The following is a 17404-nucleotide window of genomic DNA, read 5'->3' on the forward strand; positions in this document are numbered from 1 at the left end:
ACTTGGCTCGACTTGCGGCGACAGAAAGAGGCAAATACATCACCGTAGGCGACTCCTGAGTGTTGTGTGTGTGTGTTCATGTGTGTTGCATGAGTCCAGCTCTGATGAATGGCGTGTCTGTGCACATGAGCGAGCGCCCACGCCGGCCCGGTGACAGCCACAGTGTCATCGCAGCAGTCTTCACCAGACCAGCTCAACCCTGACACATTATCATATTTATAGGAAGCTAAATATAAAAACAAGACAGCGAGGGAGTAAAACACAGAAAATGAGGCGCTCGCTCAGTAAAACACTCCACCAACTTTAACATGTTCCAGTTTTGCTATTTTCAAACATGATGTGTTAATTTTGTTAATGAAAACACGGAGGAAGAACGTCAACAGGCTTTTTCTCCATGACTATGATGAGACGACGACAAACTAGAAAAAAATCTTTTATTATAGAAAATATGACGAGAGTTAAGAGTTACATTTAGTCTGTCTGACAGAAAACACAAAGTGAGACGGAGAGACGACCTGAGGAGACAGCAGAAGTCCAACCTGAGCTATTAATGTCACCATGAGTTAACTTTAAGTCCTCATGTTAACTAAGCATATATACACTGCATACTTGCTCATGTAAATCCAGTTGTAGAGCCTTGAAAGTACGCAACTCTACAAGTCTGTCACTACTGAACACATGATTGAGAATATAATGCAGCAATCAGTCAAAAATTGACAGGATGATTTGATGTCTTTTCATCAATACGTATCAAATACGAATAAACTGCAGGGAAATGTGAATTAACAGAAGTTGTTTTTATACTGGGCAGCAAGCCGCCAGTGTGGCCGTCCTGTTTGCAGCTAGGTCCGCAGATTTAGACAGAACGCCGTATACTGGGGGTCTGTTTGGGTTGCTGCCTCGGAGGGTACGCTTTTTACCACCCCCATGATATGTAAATCTGAGCCGTCGATGTGTCGGGGAGTTCTAAAACCAGGAAACAGCTGATCACAGCAGTCAGTCCATCACTTCATCCACAGACGTCAAGATGAACAACTGGACAGCTGCTGAGATCCAGGAGCTGCAGCGTCTCCTCGGTCTCTGTAGCTGTCTTCACTGTCTGCTTGTTGTTGTAGCATCAAGCTGCTAACTGTCGCTACTTTCAAATTAAAAGCCCCCCGCTAAGAACCCTCTAAACTACACTGGGGTGCAATGTAAAGCTCTTATTTTGAAGACAAATTCAACCTGCTGCAATGTTCACGCCCAACCAAAAAGCAGCCACTTGGCCGCCACTGGGGAAGGTGTTAACATTTGCTTACATGTCACAGTGGTTACAGAATTAACTTTAAGAACAAGTAAACACTTTTGTCAGACTAATATTTTGCTTTTTCGTTGACTGTCCTGATGAATATTCAGAAACAAGCATCACGTGTTGCTACTGGAACATTTGTAGCCTGAGAGTTTATTTTATTTATGTATCTGGACAAGAAACTTAATATCATGCTCGATCTGTTTTCATTCGTCTTTGCCAGAAGATGCTACGAACATGGCATCGCAATTAATATCCAGTCAAATTTTGTTTCTAGCATTTATTCTGAGGATGTTACGTTTGGAACGGAGGATATCTGGTATCATCAGTGAGGACAAAAGACACTGATGGGCCTTGGCGGAGGTATGCGCTCTACTGAGTGCTGTTCTAGTTATGTGTGATCTCCCTGCTCTAACGACAGATACAGCAGGCATGTAAATTAACTAACTGTTTCAGCACTAGTGTGATTTGAATGATTTGATGTTACAGAAGCTTATCAGAGAAAACATTCTGACTAAACTGACTTTTGTCAACTATAACTGGATTACAGCATTTTGAGTTTTCTTCTAATAAAACCAGGAGGGGATAAAAGGAAGTTAAATGTGACTAAAACTAATGAGCACTTCTGTAAACAAATCCAAAGTAGCTGCCAAAATTAACACTGCTGCAAACTGCTAACTGCAGCTGGGAGCAGAAGACGCCACATCTGTCTTTACATACTCATTATGAAAAAGTTTTTTCTGTGTCTGACTATCAAAGTTCGTCCATTACAGGAGACACAAACAACAAAAGTCTTCTTTGGCAGCGCAGTAGCCCATCAGTAAAAGCCTCGTTAATGTAATAATGTGCCGGGGCTTCGTCTGTTTCCATGGAAACAAATGGAGAGCTGTGCAGGATTCATCACTTATGGCCGAGTGGAAACGCGGACGGAAGATTGAGAGCGGTGGTCTGCAAAGAAACATCACTGTAGAGCGGCTCTGACTCCTCGCGGCCTCGGTGGACAGGGAGCAGGGAGGTCAGCTACCCATAAGCCCTTGTGCTCAACGCTCATCTCCTGCGGTCAGCTGTGATTACACTGTCACCTCAATCAGGCCACAACAGAGAGGACAGAGAGTCGCAGGTTCAGCTGTCTGCAGAGGTCGAAGAGGCTTCGATCTGAGTCTGACAAAAACTCTTCAGATCAAAAATACCTGCTCCCAGTTTATGAGCGTCTACATCCACATATCTGTGCTGCTGTCAGCGTCTTTCATGAGTCTGTGATGAACTGACAGCTGCTGCTTCATATGGACAGCTTCTGGACAAGAGATGTAGTCGTATAAAGGGAGATTACGCCTGAAATCAAATGTTTGAGCTGAGACTCCCGTCGTGATCCATTGTTACAGAATCAAACACGGGCAGGAAGCTTCACACACGGCTGCAAAGTGGAGTCTGACTGCTGCTCTCAGGTCAGTTACATCGTCAAAACAACTACTTTTCATATCTGCAGAGAGACTTAGAGTCCAGCATCACTAATTGTTATAATCTCAAGGTAGCATACGGGGTTTTCGCTCTCATTAGTTAGGAAAACATTCTTTCAACAAACATCAAAAGTTCACGAAAAGTTTAAATGTTTTGCTTTTAAACTCGCACACAGAGCAGCGTGGATTTCATGAAGTCGTTCCTTCTTGATAAATCATCTTCGGTTTTCTGATGAGGCAATAATTAACTTATGATCTCAACATGATGGCATCCAAAGAACTGATTTTTGTCTATTCTTGGCTTCCATAGATGAAACCAGCGGTGCAGTTTAACGCTGCAGACGTCTCCACACGACTCTTTGAAAGGATTCTGCACCAATAATGTCAATGAACAAATGAGACTAAATTACTCTGGTGCGACGCTATGACACTTTAATTATCCACTCGAACATCAGATTATCATATCACATACTGTCATTACAGTACATGTTCCATGTTTCTGTACTTTACATGTGTATCTCTGTGACATTCGCTCTCTAAATCTGAACACAAACATCTGAACTTTCTCACAAAAACAGCCAGTTTGATGCATCTGAGGTAAATTCTGGATTCTTGTTATTTCCCAACATCAGCAGAATGATGTGGACCAATCAGACGCAGCGAGACGAGACAAAGACGTAAAAGCCGTAAGAAGCCGTAAACAGACAGAGAGGGAGGCTGGAATGTGGAGAAAAGGCGTGTTAGTGTCTCGTATCTGCAGAGAGTTTCTGATTTTCTCTCTTTGTTGCTGCTGTGTGCACATGAACAACAACTTGTAATATCGTATTATATTTAGTTGTTGGAATGTGATGATTCAAATATAAATAAAACTAACACAACTTTGAAGGCTGCACAAATAATCAGTTAATCAAAATGAGTCACTTCATGAATTGCCGGTGTCGCAGCTCCTACATAATGAATCTTTACCATCTCAAACTGCTTCTTTGCATCGTCCCTTCTTCATCTCCTCCCTCCTGATAATCTCTCTCATCATAATCACCATCTTTAGGTGATAACTGCCATCAAAATTTCTACTTATCCACCACTTCTTTCCTTCTTGCCTCCTACTTTTGCAGCCTCTTCCTACGTCTCCTCTCCGTCTCATCCTCGCCTCGCTCTTCATATGTTTCCTGGCAGAGCAACAAAGTTAGCAGAGGGAAGCGGCTGAGGCTCTCTCGCCGCTTCACCAGCTAATCTGGTTAGCCACAGCAGAAGACAACACAGAGGACACTCCTGTGGCCTTCTCCTCCTCCTCAGTGTCCTCATTCAAAGAGACCCTCTCAGGTTTGAGTGAGAGCTCATGTTCTACAGCTCCAACAAAAGGAAAGACGCCCACACACTGTAATCATGTAAAAATGGATTCAGCGGTTCGTTACCTGGACGTCTGTTCTCTGGAAATCACATTTACATGTTCCTAAATGTTTTAACTAAGAAGATTGTGCAGGAAACACGATTTCTGGCTCGATTATCCTCTCGTGCATTCTGTTACCACACAGACGTCTCAGGCAGGTGGTCGCAGTGAGGAACTCACGGAGGATCAGCACGCGGCTCGACAGCTTCCTCAGCGCTTTCTAACTCACTGTTTCGGTTTTAGAGCCCAAAGCTCGACTGTTTCACTTCAGCCTCTCAGATCTCATCGCTCCGCCCTCGCTGATGTTAGTGTTGTGGACAAAACGACAGAAACACCTGCCAGTAAAGCCTCCACAGAAATCATACGGTTCAGCACAGTGACAGAAAAACAGGCAGGGCGTGTAAGTTGTTTCATAATGTTTTATTTGTTATGTTCCTGGAAAATCTCTCAACGTCCTGAGTGAAATAATAGAAGTAAATAGTAGTAGTATAAATAGTAGTATAATGAATAATAATGAACTAACCAAACTACAACTGTTTGACAACGTTAATCACAGTCCAAATACGTCACGACTGTTTGTCAGCACACTTTATTTTGAAGGTCTAACTGGACGTTGCATATGAGATATTTTTGCTAATTTGACTGCAGGGCCTTTCACCTGACACTGGAGGGGCAGGTAGAGCGGACGATACGCTGCACAGAGCAGATGGAGTCAGACACAAGAGCCATATACACCATTCAACGGATTTTCAAAATAAAACACCCCGTACAGCTTGGAAAAGCTCTCAGCAGGCCGTTAGGCTGCGTTGCACACCAGAGGTCATTTATAAGTGTTTCCTCACTCAAATCAAGGGTCTAAGGATGGAGGATGTCCTTCACTGTACCGACTGCAGCACGCTGAGGTGATTGTGGCGATTGTGATTTTTGGAGTATATAAATTGAAATTATTTGATTTGAAGCTCATGGATAAGGAAGCTGGATCTTTTTTATTTTATCTTCCCTCTGAGAAGAACAAACAAACTCATTACACACTGCAGCTCAAAGAGTCTCGACCCAACTCTTCAGAATTGGATCATCTGGTGCGGTCCACCAATCAGGATCCAGCAATGCGCCTGTTCTTCCTCTGAAAATTCATTCAACGCTGTGAGCGAGTGTCTTTGCGAACCCTCCTGAAGACCACTGCTCTCATCCTGAGACGGAGCGTATTAGAAAATCCACACAATAAAAAAATAAAACCTTGAAATCTGTTACTGACCAGAAGATGCATCTCCTCTGACCAATCAGGTGAGAGCGTGCATGAAATAACGCTCAGTGTTTGTAGGAAGAAGCTCGATATCCCCACAGGAGAGATTCAGTCTCACTGCGCTGCATCTTTATAGCCAATTCCATTCTTCCACAGGTAATGAGCAAATGACAGATTCTGTTGTCGGGATGTGAGGAGGCACGCGGCGACGTTGTAATCGCACACGGGCTCCTGGCTAACAGAGGTTTTTTAATCTATTTCCCAGTCGTCAGTTTCACCTGGCGAGGTGTGAGGCGGATGCATGAGGAGATCGGCTTCATCTCTAAAAAAAAACCAAACAGATGGAAGCGAGAACGACGACAGAAAACTGCAGCAGACCGAAGAGAGGAAGTTCGAGCGAGCCAAACTTCCAGAGCGAAGCTGACGTGAGAGATTGAGTTGATCGACAGACTCCATCCTCCTCTTCCCGTTAGCCTAAGTGGTGGGAGATTTACCTAACCCCTGTCTTCACCCGGCCTCGGTCCCTCAGCACCTGGGCAGCAATAAAAACAGGTAAACAAAGGGGAGGCTGGAGCACACCAATAACAAAGTGGGACTAAAGGGGCTGAGGGACCCGCTCAGTGTCAATACCCCCTTAAATCCCCCCGACCGCACACACACACACACACACACACACACACACACACTGAAGTGGACTCCCTCAGCACCGGTGAGGCCGGGATGAGAGTTTGAAGAGCCGAGCGGATCAAAACAGTGGAAATGAGATTCATATTGAGATGCAATAGCTTCATATCCAGTTTAAAGGTGTAATCAGAACATTTTTCCCGTTGACAGAGTTGCTGATCAGTGACCGTGACACACAAAGATTATCTCTCTGTCATGTACTGAAATTCTCCCTCACACAGAATCTCATCCGCTCTGCTGCAGAACTTTTTATTCCTGTCAGATTCAGAGACACTTTATGTTTTGTCATCGGGCTTCGAAGGCTAAACGTAACAGCTCTTCTACTGATCCTCCAGTAAAACCTCTCAACAGCTTCAGCTCATTCGAAAAGTCTGGTCCATCTGATATCGCCCTGTTGGCGTTTTTCCCAGAACGTCATCTGGGCCCTATTTAAACAATCTATGGCGCTCGGTCTGAAGACGTTTGGGGCGTGTCCAAGTCCATTTTGCTGGCTGAACGTCGGATGAGGAGAGTGAGGTGTGAGGCAGAAAGGGGTTGGAGTTAAACTATGAATTAATACTGGGTGTGTCTTGGGGCGGAACATATATGAAACTAATCTCGTGTAATCTCCCTTTAAGAGCCAGGCGCACAAAGACCTGAAGCGTTGGTATCAAACAGTGACTCTGGTCCTCAGCTGGTGACTGTAGTAGAGAAAATACGTCTTTAATGAGGAAAGTATTAAAGACGTCACCTGTGTTGATCCTCAGGCAGCAGAAACGATATGTCTATCTCCACATTCACAGCTTATAAACTTCAATGGTTTTGTGTTCGTCTGCACATCGAAAGGTTAAAGAGTCCAGAGTCACACGGTGAAATAGTTTGTGTGAAGCAGCCGTCCTGACGAATCCTGTCTGAAAATGTTATTTCAGAAGCTAAAAGTTAAACCTGATTCACAGCTTTCAATGCACATTGTGTACACAAGTTGTGAACCCGCCTGTGTAGGTTCATCTTAGTATCCGAGTGCTGCCTCAAGGTAACAATCCGCCCTCAGTTCACCTGACAACACCTCACTTTAAGGCCAACACGTCCAGGGGCCCACACCCTTTGTGCCGAGAGTTATCTGTCACTGTTTTGTTACAGTTAGGTGAGGTTTGGGTTAAAAAAAAAAAAAAAAAAACCTTTCACAGCGGTTTACATCTATTACAAACGATAACTTCTTCCATGTGCAGATTTTTTCTTTCAAACAAGACTGAAAACGTTGTTGGTGAAAGAGGAAGCAACAAAACATCGTGCAGATCTACAGCTGGGAAAGAAGCAGGCAGTGTCGTTTCCACAGCAGAATAAGTTTTATTCTATCACAGCTCACAGCTCAGTACAGCAGCACCAACATAAAAAATGTTTCTCTGATAATAAAAAATATTTTCATAGCAGCCAGCTGGGAAATCGGACTGTAGCACCGCTCTAACTGCGACACAGCCAACAAACTTTCAGCCAAACAGAGATCCAGCCGCTCATCCAGAGGAGAGACTGAGCTGAACTATACTGAACAAAAATATAAACGCAACACTTTTGTTTTCACTCCCGTTTTTCATGAGCTGAACTCAAAGATCTAAAACATTCTCTTTATACACAAACAAACCATTTCTCTCAAATATTGTTCACAAATCTGTCTAGATCTGTTAGTGAGCAACTTCTCCTTTGCAGAGATAATCCATCCCACCTCACAGGTGTGGCATATCAAGATGCTGATTAGACGGTAAGATTATTGCACAGATGTGCCTCAGACTGGCCACAATAAAAGGCCACTGAAATGTTTTATCACACAGCACAACGCCACACTGCCATCATTTCTCTACCATCAGCCGCCTCCAAAGGCATTTCAGACGATGTGGCAGTACATCCAACCGGCCTCACAACCGCAGACTACGTGGAACCACACCGGCTCAGGACCTCCACATCCAGCATGTTCCCCTCCAAGATCGTCTGAGACCAGCTGCTGCAACGATCTGACTTGAGCAGGCAAATATTCACATTCGACGGCGTCTGGCACGTTGGAGAGGTGTTCTCTTCACGGATGAATCCTGGTTTTCACTGTTCAGGGCAGATGGCAGACAGCGTGTGAGGCGTCGTGTGGGCTGATGTCAGTGATGTGGATCCATGGTGGCGGTGAGGGTTATGGTGTGGTCAGGCGTATGTTATGGACAATGAACACAGGTGCATTTTATTGACGGCATTTTGAATGCTCAGAGATACCGTGACGAGATCCTGAGGTTCACAGTTGTGCCGTTCATCCACAATCATCACCTCATGTTGCAGCATGATAATGCACCCACTGAGCATGTCTGGGATGCTCTGGATACGACACGTACACGATACGTATACGACAGCATGTTCCAGTTCCTGCCAATATCCAGCAACTTCACACAGCCATTGAAGAGAAGTGGACCAACATTCCACATTCTCTGAGACACACCTGTGCAATAATCATACTGTCTAATCAGCATCTTCATATGCCACACCTGTGAGGTGGGATGGATTATCTCGGCAAAGGAGAAGTGCTCACTAACACAGATTTAGGACAGATTTGTGAACAATATTTGAGAGAAATGGTTCTTTAGTTCATACAGAAAATGTTTTAGATTTTTGAGTTCAGCTCATGAAAAACGGGAGCAAAAACAAAAGTGTTGCGTTTATATTTTTTGTTCAGTGTATGTGAACGAGCAGCGCAGCATTTTGTGATGTCATAATTGCTAATTTAATATTTCTGTTATTATCCTGTAATTAACTTTCAGTTTGACCTCTACTGTGGAAAATGTGCTCTTTTCTTTATGACCACAGAAGGTTAACGTCAGATGATTTGGTGTCTCTCTGAAATGCCACCATCTGATCGTTATGCTGCGCCTCCGTCACCCTCAGTTAAATGTTGCTGCAGGTGTGGTTTGTGCACATCAAGTGTGATTATTACAGCATGTGAACCCAGACAACCCTCTGTGTGCAAGTTGCCTCTGACTAACTGAGGCTGCAGGTCCAAATGAGACAACACTGAACACAACACGCTGAACAAAAAGGTTTCCACCAACAAACCGATCTGAGCCAGAGAGGCCGAGTGGAACTGACTCGTCCAACTCACATTTGACATTTGAAACTTAAAACCTTGTCAGTGTAAAACAAAACAGACGTGGAGATATCCGAGACATCAATCTAAGTTCATCACAGACATGCTGATCAGCGAGTGACAAGAAAAGTCAGCACAGAAGATGTTTGAGCTACTTTACAAACATCACAGAGTCTCTTCATCTATAGGTCAAGATTTCACTGCATGAGGTCCGAACACTATCTGGTCCTTAATAATAAATAAACTGGCTTCTACTTTTCAAATTAACAGAAAGGAGCAGAATCAGCGGAGCTGGTCTCTTTTGTGCACTTTAGGACCGGTTAGATGTTTGTTGTTGGTTGTATAGTTTCCATATTGTATTTACATGTATTGTATTATATCTTTAAATGTGGCATATATGAATTATTCCACGAAAGCACTGAAATAAAAGGTCCATATATGTTGAATATGAAGATATATACATTCCAGTTTGTCAGCAGACTTACAGCTGCTACTGCTGTAGCTGTGTTATTTTAGATCACACTACCTTTCTTGGCATGACCCGCCACTCTGCACCACTCATCAAAGATTGTACACAGGGGAGAGATGTCTCACTCTGTAGCTAAAACTGTGTTCGAGACACAGTGTGAGAAGTGAAGCTGCAGCGATGAACCATATGAGAAAAATAATGTGTTTTTTGAATATTCAAGTATGTAAACTTATTCTACTAGGACCCTGAAATAAAAGTATGAACCTGAATATTAGCACAATATGACATCTTTAACTGCTTTATTTGCAGATATTTAATGTTTGTTGGAAAAAAATTAACTGACACTAGTTTTTAACTCTCAGATACTCATATCGATATATATATTGGTACAGATTCCATCACTGATTTTAAAAAACTAAAAGATGATGTCATGTTGTAGTCTGTGCATTAATGATCTGCTGTGCTTCACCGTATAAACCTGGAGGAGGAGCATGAAGACACTGCAGCTGAACTGACGTGCAGCAGTCTGAACGTATCGTACAGTCACAGGCTAATGGAGCACAGTCGCGTTTTGCACGGTGACCTATTTCCTTTTTCATTCTTTAGAAACTTTAAAAATTAAACTAAAAAGCTTTAAAATTTGAAGGCACGCGTCATTCAGAAGTCAGTTTAGCTTCGGTCCACTTAAATATTCATTGTAAAAAGGTATTTGGAGTGCACACCAGATTTTTCTGACGTGATGAAACGATGGAGGAAAAAAGTCAAACCTCAGCTCTTTACTGATCCGTTTACATTAAAACGAGCTTTACAGTGATGACTTTAACGTGGACTCACCGCTGGAGCAGTCCAGTCCTCCCCAGCCCGGCTCACACTGGCAGGTATCAGGAGAGACGCACCGTCCGTGGGCACACTCTTCAGTACACAACGCTGAGGAGGAAGAAGAGGACGCCATCTTTAAATATATCACACTGTCTCCTTAAATTAACACTCTCTTTACAGTAACAGTGTCTGAATCAAGAAAAAAATTGTTTATAGATGGTGATCAGCAACAAATCAGGATGTGTTCGTCTTTATTCACAGCAACAATCAGTCCAAGTGTTATTCAAACAAACTTTATCAAAAAAACACATGAAAAAGAAAAAAAAAAGCAACTGTAGCAACTGGAACTTTCTTTTCTCCAACTGTGAAACCTCGAACAACAAAAGTCACATTATTCACATATTCTACTGTCTTTAAACAAGTGATGCTGCGCGCTCCTGTGGTTTAATTCAATGTTTCAATCCTCATTATATTCAAGTTACAAAATCTGACTTTAATCGCCCAGAAACGATGTGGAAGAAATTAACAATTTTATGGATTTTTAGTTTTTGTGAGACAGTCAACATGAAGTTTTTTGGGGAAGCAGCCAACAGAAACAAAACAGCCTCACTCTTGAATAGACAAACGCAGCATCTCTTAATGAGATTGTCTAATTATTTTATGTTAAGTTCAATAGAAAGTCTGAAAAACTTCATACAGTTGCACATCACTTTGTATTCAAGAGAAGAAGAAGTGAAGTTTAAACTGCTGGAAGCTAAAAATCAGCTCCTCCTGACTTCTTTGAGCTGAAGTGCGCCTCAGGTTTAACCCGAGGGCAGAGACGAGGCGTAACGTTTGGAGTCTCAACATCTCAGACACAAAAAACCATGTTTACACACTCACCATGAAACCGTCTTCTGGAATACGACTGATTTTAATGTCCGACATTAGGTCGAAATAAGTGTTATCGTTTAACACGGAGCAGGAATGATTGAGGACTTTTTAAAAAGATTCTTTGACTGCATTCAAGAAATCCCTCAATCACACCTCTTCAGCTCAGCATACAACTTTTAACTCCCTCTTCTGAGACGTCCTGTCATGTGTTTTTGGTTTGCTGGCGTCTTTCAGTGTTTGGAAAAGTGATACATATGTTAAATTTAAACTCAGTGTGTGTGTGACTGTGTATTTTGTATGCACACGTTTACATTTAGGACATTTATCAGATGCTTTTGTCCAAAGCGACTTACAGTATTTCATACACCTGCCATGCAATGTGCCGACCAGCACACCAGGTTTTGGGTTCAGTATCTTACCCAAGGAGACTTCGACATGCAGTCCAGGGGAATCGAACCAGTGACCTTTCAGATTACAAGACGCTGGCTCAACCCCTGAGCAACAGCCGGCCCTATATGCTGTTTAGGATCTGCTGAACTGTAGTTGGTTCAGTTTGGTTCACACAAGCTTATTTCTGTCCTCTTCACCTGCATGGTTTCATGTTAAAGGTAGCAGAAGATATTGAGTTGGATTGATTTGACTCGTCTTCATTTATAAGTGTGAGCTCGTTGTACGCCTGATGAGGGGCAGCGAGTGGTGAACTAAGGTCTTCACTTGACTCTTTGCCCCAGATTTGGCCCCAGGTCCACACAGTTTATCGATAGAGCTTATCAGAGCACTAAGTGGACTGCAAAGAACAGTACTCTGGGCCAAAAAGCATCCTGAACACCAGAACTGAACTATACTCCCCGACTGGGACTGAACACAACCTCAGAGAGCGACAGAGGTCAGAACAGAGGTGATTCACAGCAGCTGTGACCAGGACTGTGACTCCGGGGACGAGAAGACAGAGAGAGAGAATCGGACATCATCAGCGTGAAGAGACAGAATATCTTCACGTTATTCTGTGAACTGAGGATTTATTTGGACCGAACCAGAGGAGACTGTGGAGACAAACCAGCACTGTTCTGGTGGCTTTGATCTAGATCAGGTCCAGTTTGAATGAAGCAAGTTTCATGTTGAGTTAACGAGGCGATTAAGCTCCTCCGAGTTCAGTCAGAGAAAGAAGTTTGAGTTCAGACAGTGTGCGGTGGTATTTTTCTGTTTAGTAAAGAAAATAGGATATTTCATGAGTTTATTGTGTTTACTTATTAAACTTAAAAGCTGAGAGAGCTTGTGGAACATGAAGCTGTTACCTGCACGCTGTTCATCTCCCAGCTGAAACTACGGATGCTTCTGCATTTGATTATCAGCCAGCTTCCATGTCAGCAGGCGGAGGGGACGCTGGTGGGGTTTGATTCACACCGCTGGATATTTTCAAAGACACCTGGAAGCCTTTGCTGATATTTCACGATGACAAAACTACGTGCTTTTTTCACAAGATCTGTTCACAGGAAGTCTGACCATCTCAATCTGTAATTGTGCTGATTAAATCAGGTATTTTTAGCCAAACATGATGTTCTCCTAAACCTGAAACAAAAAGGTGTTTTTCTTGTCTAAACCTCAGCAGAGCAGGAGCACAACATGGTGACGAGAGAGAAAAATACTTAGCTAACATTTACTCTGGAGATCTGGTTGTTGCTTTACATTCTGCTATATTTGGCAGAAATTATTCTGATGCAGTACATTAAGTTTTTAAGATGACAGATTTACAAAAAAAAACAAAACACGCAAATAATGGAGTCATTGGAGCGCCCATTTGTCATTTCCACCTTCAGAGTCGTTGTGTAACGGCTGCACTGTGTCACAGTTTGTTTGTGTGTTTTTTTTTTTTCAAAGATTAAAGATTAACATTCCAGAACAAATTGTGAGCGTCTGCTAATATTTATGATTTCACCGACCTTAAAAGAAATCAACCGAACTCACATATGGTGCGATGCTACGCGCCCGTCTGCTGATAGCGTGTGAGGCACTTTATCTACCTCGTACAGCGAACAGATAAAAGCAGCAGTGACATCCTCATTTTCACCTTCAGCTTCTCCAACTGGTGTAATATTTCATCATGACACGACCTTACAGTTGAGAGCTGTCACGCAGTATCTGAAGGCTCCTAACAAACGACTCTATCACGGCGTAATAAACGATGCAGCGCTTTCCCACCGCTGCCGTGTCATTATCTTGTTCAGCGATTAGCTCAGAGGCCAGAAGGTGGCTGCTGCGAGGAAGAGGAGGAAGAGGAGGAAGAGGAGGCAAAGTAAAGAGACAGAGAGGAAAAATAAAGAGGATAAAATTAAATGAAGACCGGAGGAAGCAGAGAGAGACAAAAACAAAGACAGACTGAGCAACAAATACAGAGAAAAGACTAATGACACACACACACACACACACACACACACACACACACACCTCGATATCACAATTAAGACCTTAAAGTGAATCTGTAAACGTCACTCCTGCTGACTTCAAAGAGAAAGACGTTCAAACTTTAAACCCAGCGAAACATCAGAATGTATTTTAATAATATAAACTTTGACTCGTTCACTTCAACTGATGATGTCGTTGCATCATGAAGTTTGAGCCTTTCTTCCGAGACGCCGCCTCACGCTCGGCACTTTTATACTGTATAATGTAATATACTGCATCTGTCTGTCAGGTTTTTCATACTTCTAGAAGAAAGACAAGCGACATGAACAGATCCGGGTCACTCAACTGTCTTGACACCTGTTTGTTCTCGTGCCACGTTCAGTTGTTCGGCCGCTGACGTGAAAACATCGTCCATTTCTCTCGACTTCGCTCCTCTTCAGCTCTCTGTGACTTCTGTCTTCTGTGTCATATTTGTCTTTCACAATTTTCAGCCATTCATCTTGTGTTGGAGGCTCTGCCTTCGTTCAATCTCTCCTATAATCTCTAACGTTTAATTTACATACATCTCTCCAGAATCTTGCTAGCATAACGTTAGCTATCAGGCTAACAGCCGTCTACGATCCGTCCTGTTTACTGACGTGGTGAACAGTGTTTCCATTACACGCTGTAAGTCAAACTCTCAGGTGTTGCCGGGGAAACAAGTTACTGTTTTATATATTTTGATCACAAAACAGATCAAAATTTATGTTAATGTTATTTGTAATAGTTATTGTTTTTTCCTCTGGCAGGTGAACGTGATATAAGAGGGAATAATGCCCTGCGAGGTGTCCGTAATCAAAAATTTATTTAATGTCTCCCATTAATTCCTGCTAATGTGCACCTTGTTGGGCATCTTCCTTGACATATACAATGTTCCTGTTACACTTTTAATGTGTCAGTACAGCTGTTGTGTTTTCACCACAGTTAAGGAAAAGTTAAAATGTGAAAAACAACCTAAAGAAGACGGGACAGTTCAGCTCCACGCGGCTCGTTTGGTGTAATTCAAACCCTGAGATCCCAAAATGATTTGAAAAGATGTAAATTAAACCCCTTTAAAAGCCATAAACTTCATTGTAGCCACAAAGCTTAAAGAGTTAGCACGCAAATCATCTAAAGTGGGTGCATAAGCTCAACCGTCTCCACACACTGTAAATATTTTTCTGATTTAAGTCCCTGCAGAGATGCTGTGTGGACTAAAACTTCACCTGACTTCCCATCAGCATGCAGGGAGGAGACATGACTGGATGTTTTCATGTGTGTTCTTTCCTTCAGTGCGTTAAATCCATACTCGTGAGTGTAAAAGTTAAAATAAGCTCCACTCTCCCACAGAAAGCATTGCTCCTGAACGCCTCGCCAGTCGTCCCGCCTTTAATTCTGTGACTTGGTGACATCACACTACGTAACAATGTCACATGTGCATGATTTTTGCCCCGCGGCTAAGTTTGGCACGTAAGAATTGATTTAGTGCGGCTGCTCTGGTGTCGGCTCAGGCCTGCGTGAGCTGACCAATCAGAGGAGCGTTTGTGTTCAGGAGGAGGGGCCTTAAAGAGACGGGAGCGTTTCAGACAGAGGGAGGATACAGAGCTGCAGCACTGGACTGTATGAGAACACAGATATGTTTTCAGCATGTACGCCTGTTCTAGCAGTAACACAAAATAAAGTTATGAACCTGAAAATGAGCACAACATGTCTCCCTTCATGTATAAACAAAAATAAAAGTAAAAACAGCTTTATTGTGTGTCATTTGTTCAAAGTGAAGGCTGAACTCTTTGTAACATCCCCTCCAACTCATTCTGTTTGGATCACTTGAGTATCGCAGTATAAATACTGCATCATACATCAGGTAGGCATTGTGCCGGGAGAAGACGGCTGACAGCTCGGAGACTTCAGCTCCTCCATCACAGAGACGCCGCTGCCGTTTTCCAGAGACGTGCACAAGAACAAATGAACTCCACCATCCACCCTCGTACACAAGCTTATACACACCCAACTAATCCTGCATCACACGCACAATCTAGGTGTGTTTTAAGGCGATGGGGTTTCATTTAAAATCAGCACAAAAAGTGAAATGCTGAGTTTTGAAAGTTGCAGGAAGTGTGCGAGCAGGAAGGAGAGTGGGTCCGGTGGAAACAGGAGTTAGACCGGCCGCGGTACGGCTCGATTTTATGGCTCTTCAGCCACGGAGGGGTCGTCCTCTCTAAATTTATAGTGGCAGCGTGTTAACATTTTACAGCTTTTTTTGTGCATTAGGACAGGAATCCTCGCGGCCACATGTTCTTGGCACGGCACACTGAGTAAAGATTTATACTGGTGGAGGAGAGTGTCGGCCTGTAATACTGAGAGCTTTACATTTCCTCAGTAACACAACAGACTGAGCGGGACTGCTGCAGCTCACCAAAGGTGGTGTAGTGTGATCAGAACAAGTTTGTGCTTTCATAAAGACAGAAAAACAATTAAAATATACTATGGCATCAGACAAAACACTGATCAGTATTACAAATAATTTAATCCCTACAGCTTCATGTAAAACAGGCTGCCGGTTAGTGTCTCCAACTCATGTGATCTCATATAATCTCATATAATCTCAGAGGGATTTAATTACCCAGTCAGATTCAAGATTCAATACAAGATTGTAACTTCTACCACAGGGGGATTTTCAATAAAACTATACAAACAAAAAACAGAGTTTGAAGATGTTGTCATCATTGTTCAGTTCAGTGGAAATCCATCTACATGACTCCAGTGGAAATGTTCACAGACGAGAAAATGTTTAAAAGTGTTATTTGCGTTACGACTAGTCCTGCTCGTCGACTTCTTTCCCGTCTCTCCTGGAAGTTAGAGCGACAGGCGACTAAATCAAACACAGCGTTACGATTCTGCTCCATCATTAACAACAGATCAGCGTACAAATATAGAAAAGGTAAAACAAAAAAGAAGACTGGTCACCATTTTCTAACATCTACACTCTGCACATTGGGACTTCCTACTGTCTGCTGCAACAAGAACGATCCCTCTTACAGAAATCTCATTTCAACAAACGAGGTTGGTAAAAACACAACTGCTGCTGCGTTCACTCACGTCGATGATGAAGCATGATGGATAAGCATGATGCAGCTCAGAGTCAAATCGCTTTCTGGTGGATCTTTTCCTTCACCTCCATCCAGTCTCCTCCCAGCTGTTCTGTAGTAACTGTTTGTCTCAGTGATCTGACGATTTAACATCATAAAGACGTTTAAAACTTCTCACCATCTCATATAAACACATTTTTAAAACTTCTTCTTCTTGTCCTGTTGTCGTGTCTCGCTTCCATTATCTGCTTCACTGCCCGACTCGACTACCAGAGGAGCAAACACAGTGACTAAATGTGAAGTCTCTGGATTAGACTTTGTGCACCAGTTTAAAAATCAGAGTAATGTCGGGTCTCACATGCTGGTTACTGCTGTGCTTCACAAATCTTACTCCTCTTAATCCCTCACACTGCCTATTTCAGTGAGTTGTCAACAACTCTGCCAAACAGTGATTCAAATCATTTTCAAAGGCCTGTTGAGGTAAAAGCAGCCGGTCGCCCACAAGACACAACAACAGTACAACATGTTATCAGGTTTCTCTTTCAGACACTAACTTAAATTGGTCCTGAATATACCG

At 42.9% G+C, this 17404-nt stretch overlaps 1 protein-coding gene across 3 annotated transcripts in view; it reads right to left on the reverse strand.

Annotated features, from left to right (window-relative positions):
- The window catches only part of LOC119017830 (multiple epidermal growth factor-like domains protein 11), a 142578-nt gene that overhangs the window by 75891 nt on the left and 49283 nt on the right, over positions 1-17404 (reverse strand). For all 3 annotated transcript variants that reach the window (XM_037094926.1, XM_037094924.1, XM_037094925.1), the window contains exon 9: positions 10460-10552. In XM_037094926.1, the coding sequence (XP_036950821.1) occupies positions 10460-10552 (93 nt within the window). The remainder of the gene's footprint in view (positions 1-10459; positions 10553-17404) is intronic.

This window comes from Acanthopagrus latus, chromosome 4, assembly GCF_904848185.1.
Source record: "Acanthopagrus latus isolate v.2019 chromosome 4, fAcaLat1.1, whole genome shotgun sequence".
NCBI lineage: Eukaryota > Metazoa > Chordata > Actinopteri > Spariformes > Sparidae > Acanthopagrus > Acanthopagrus latus.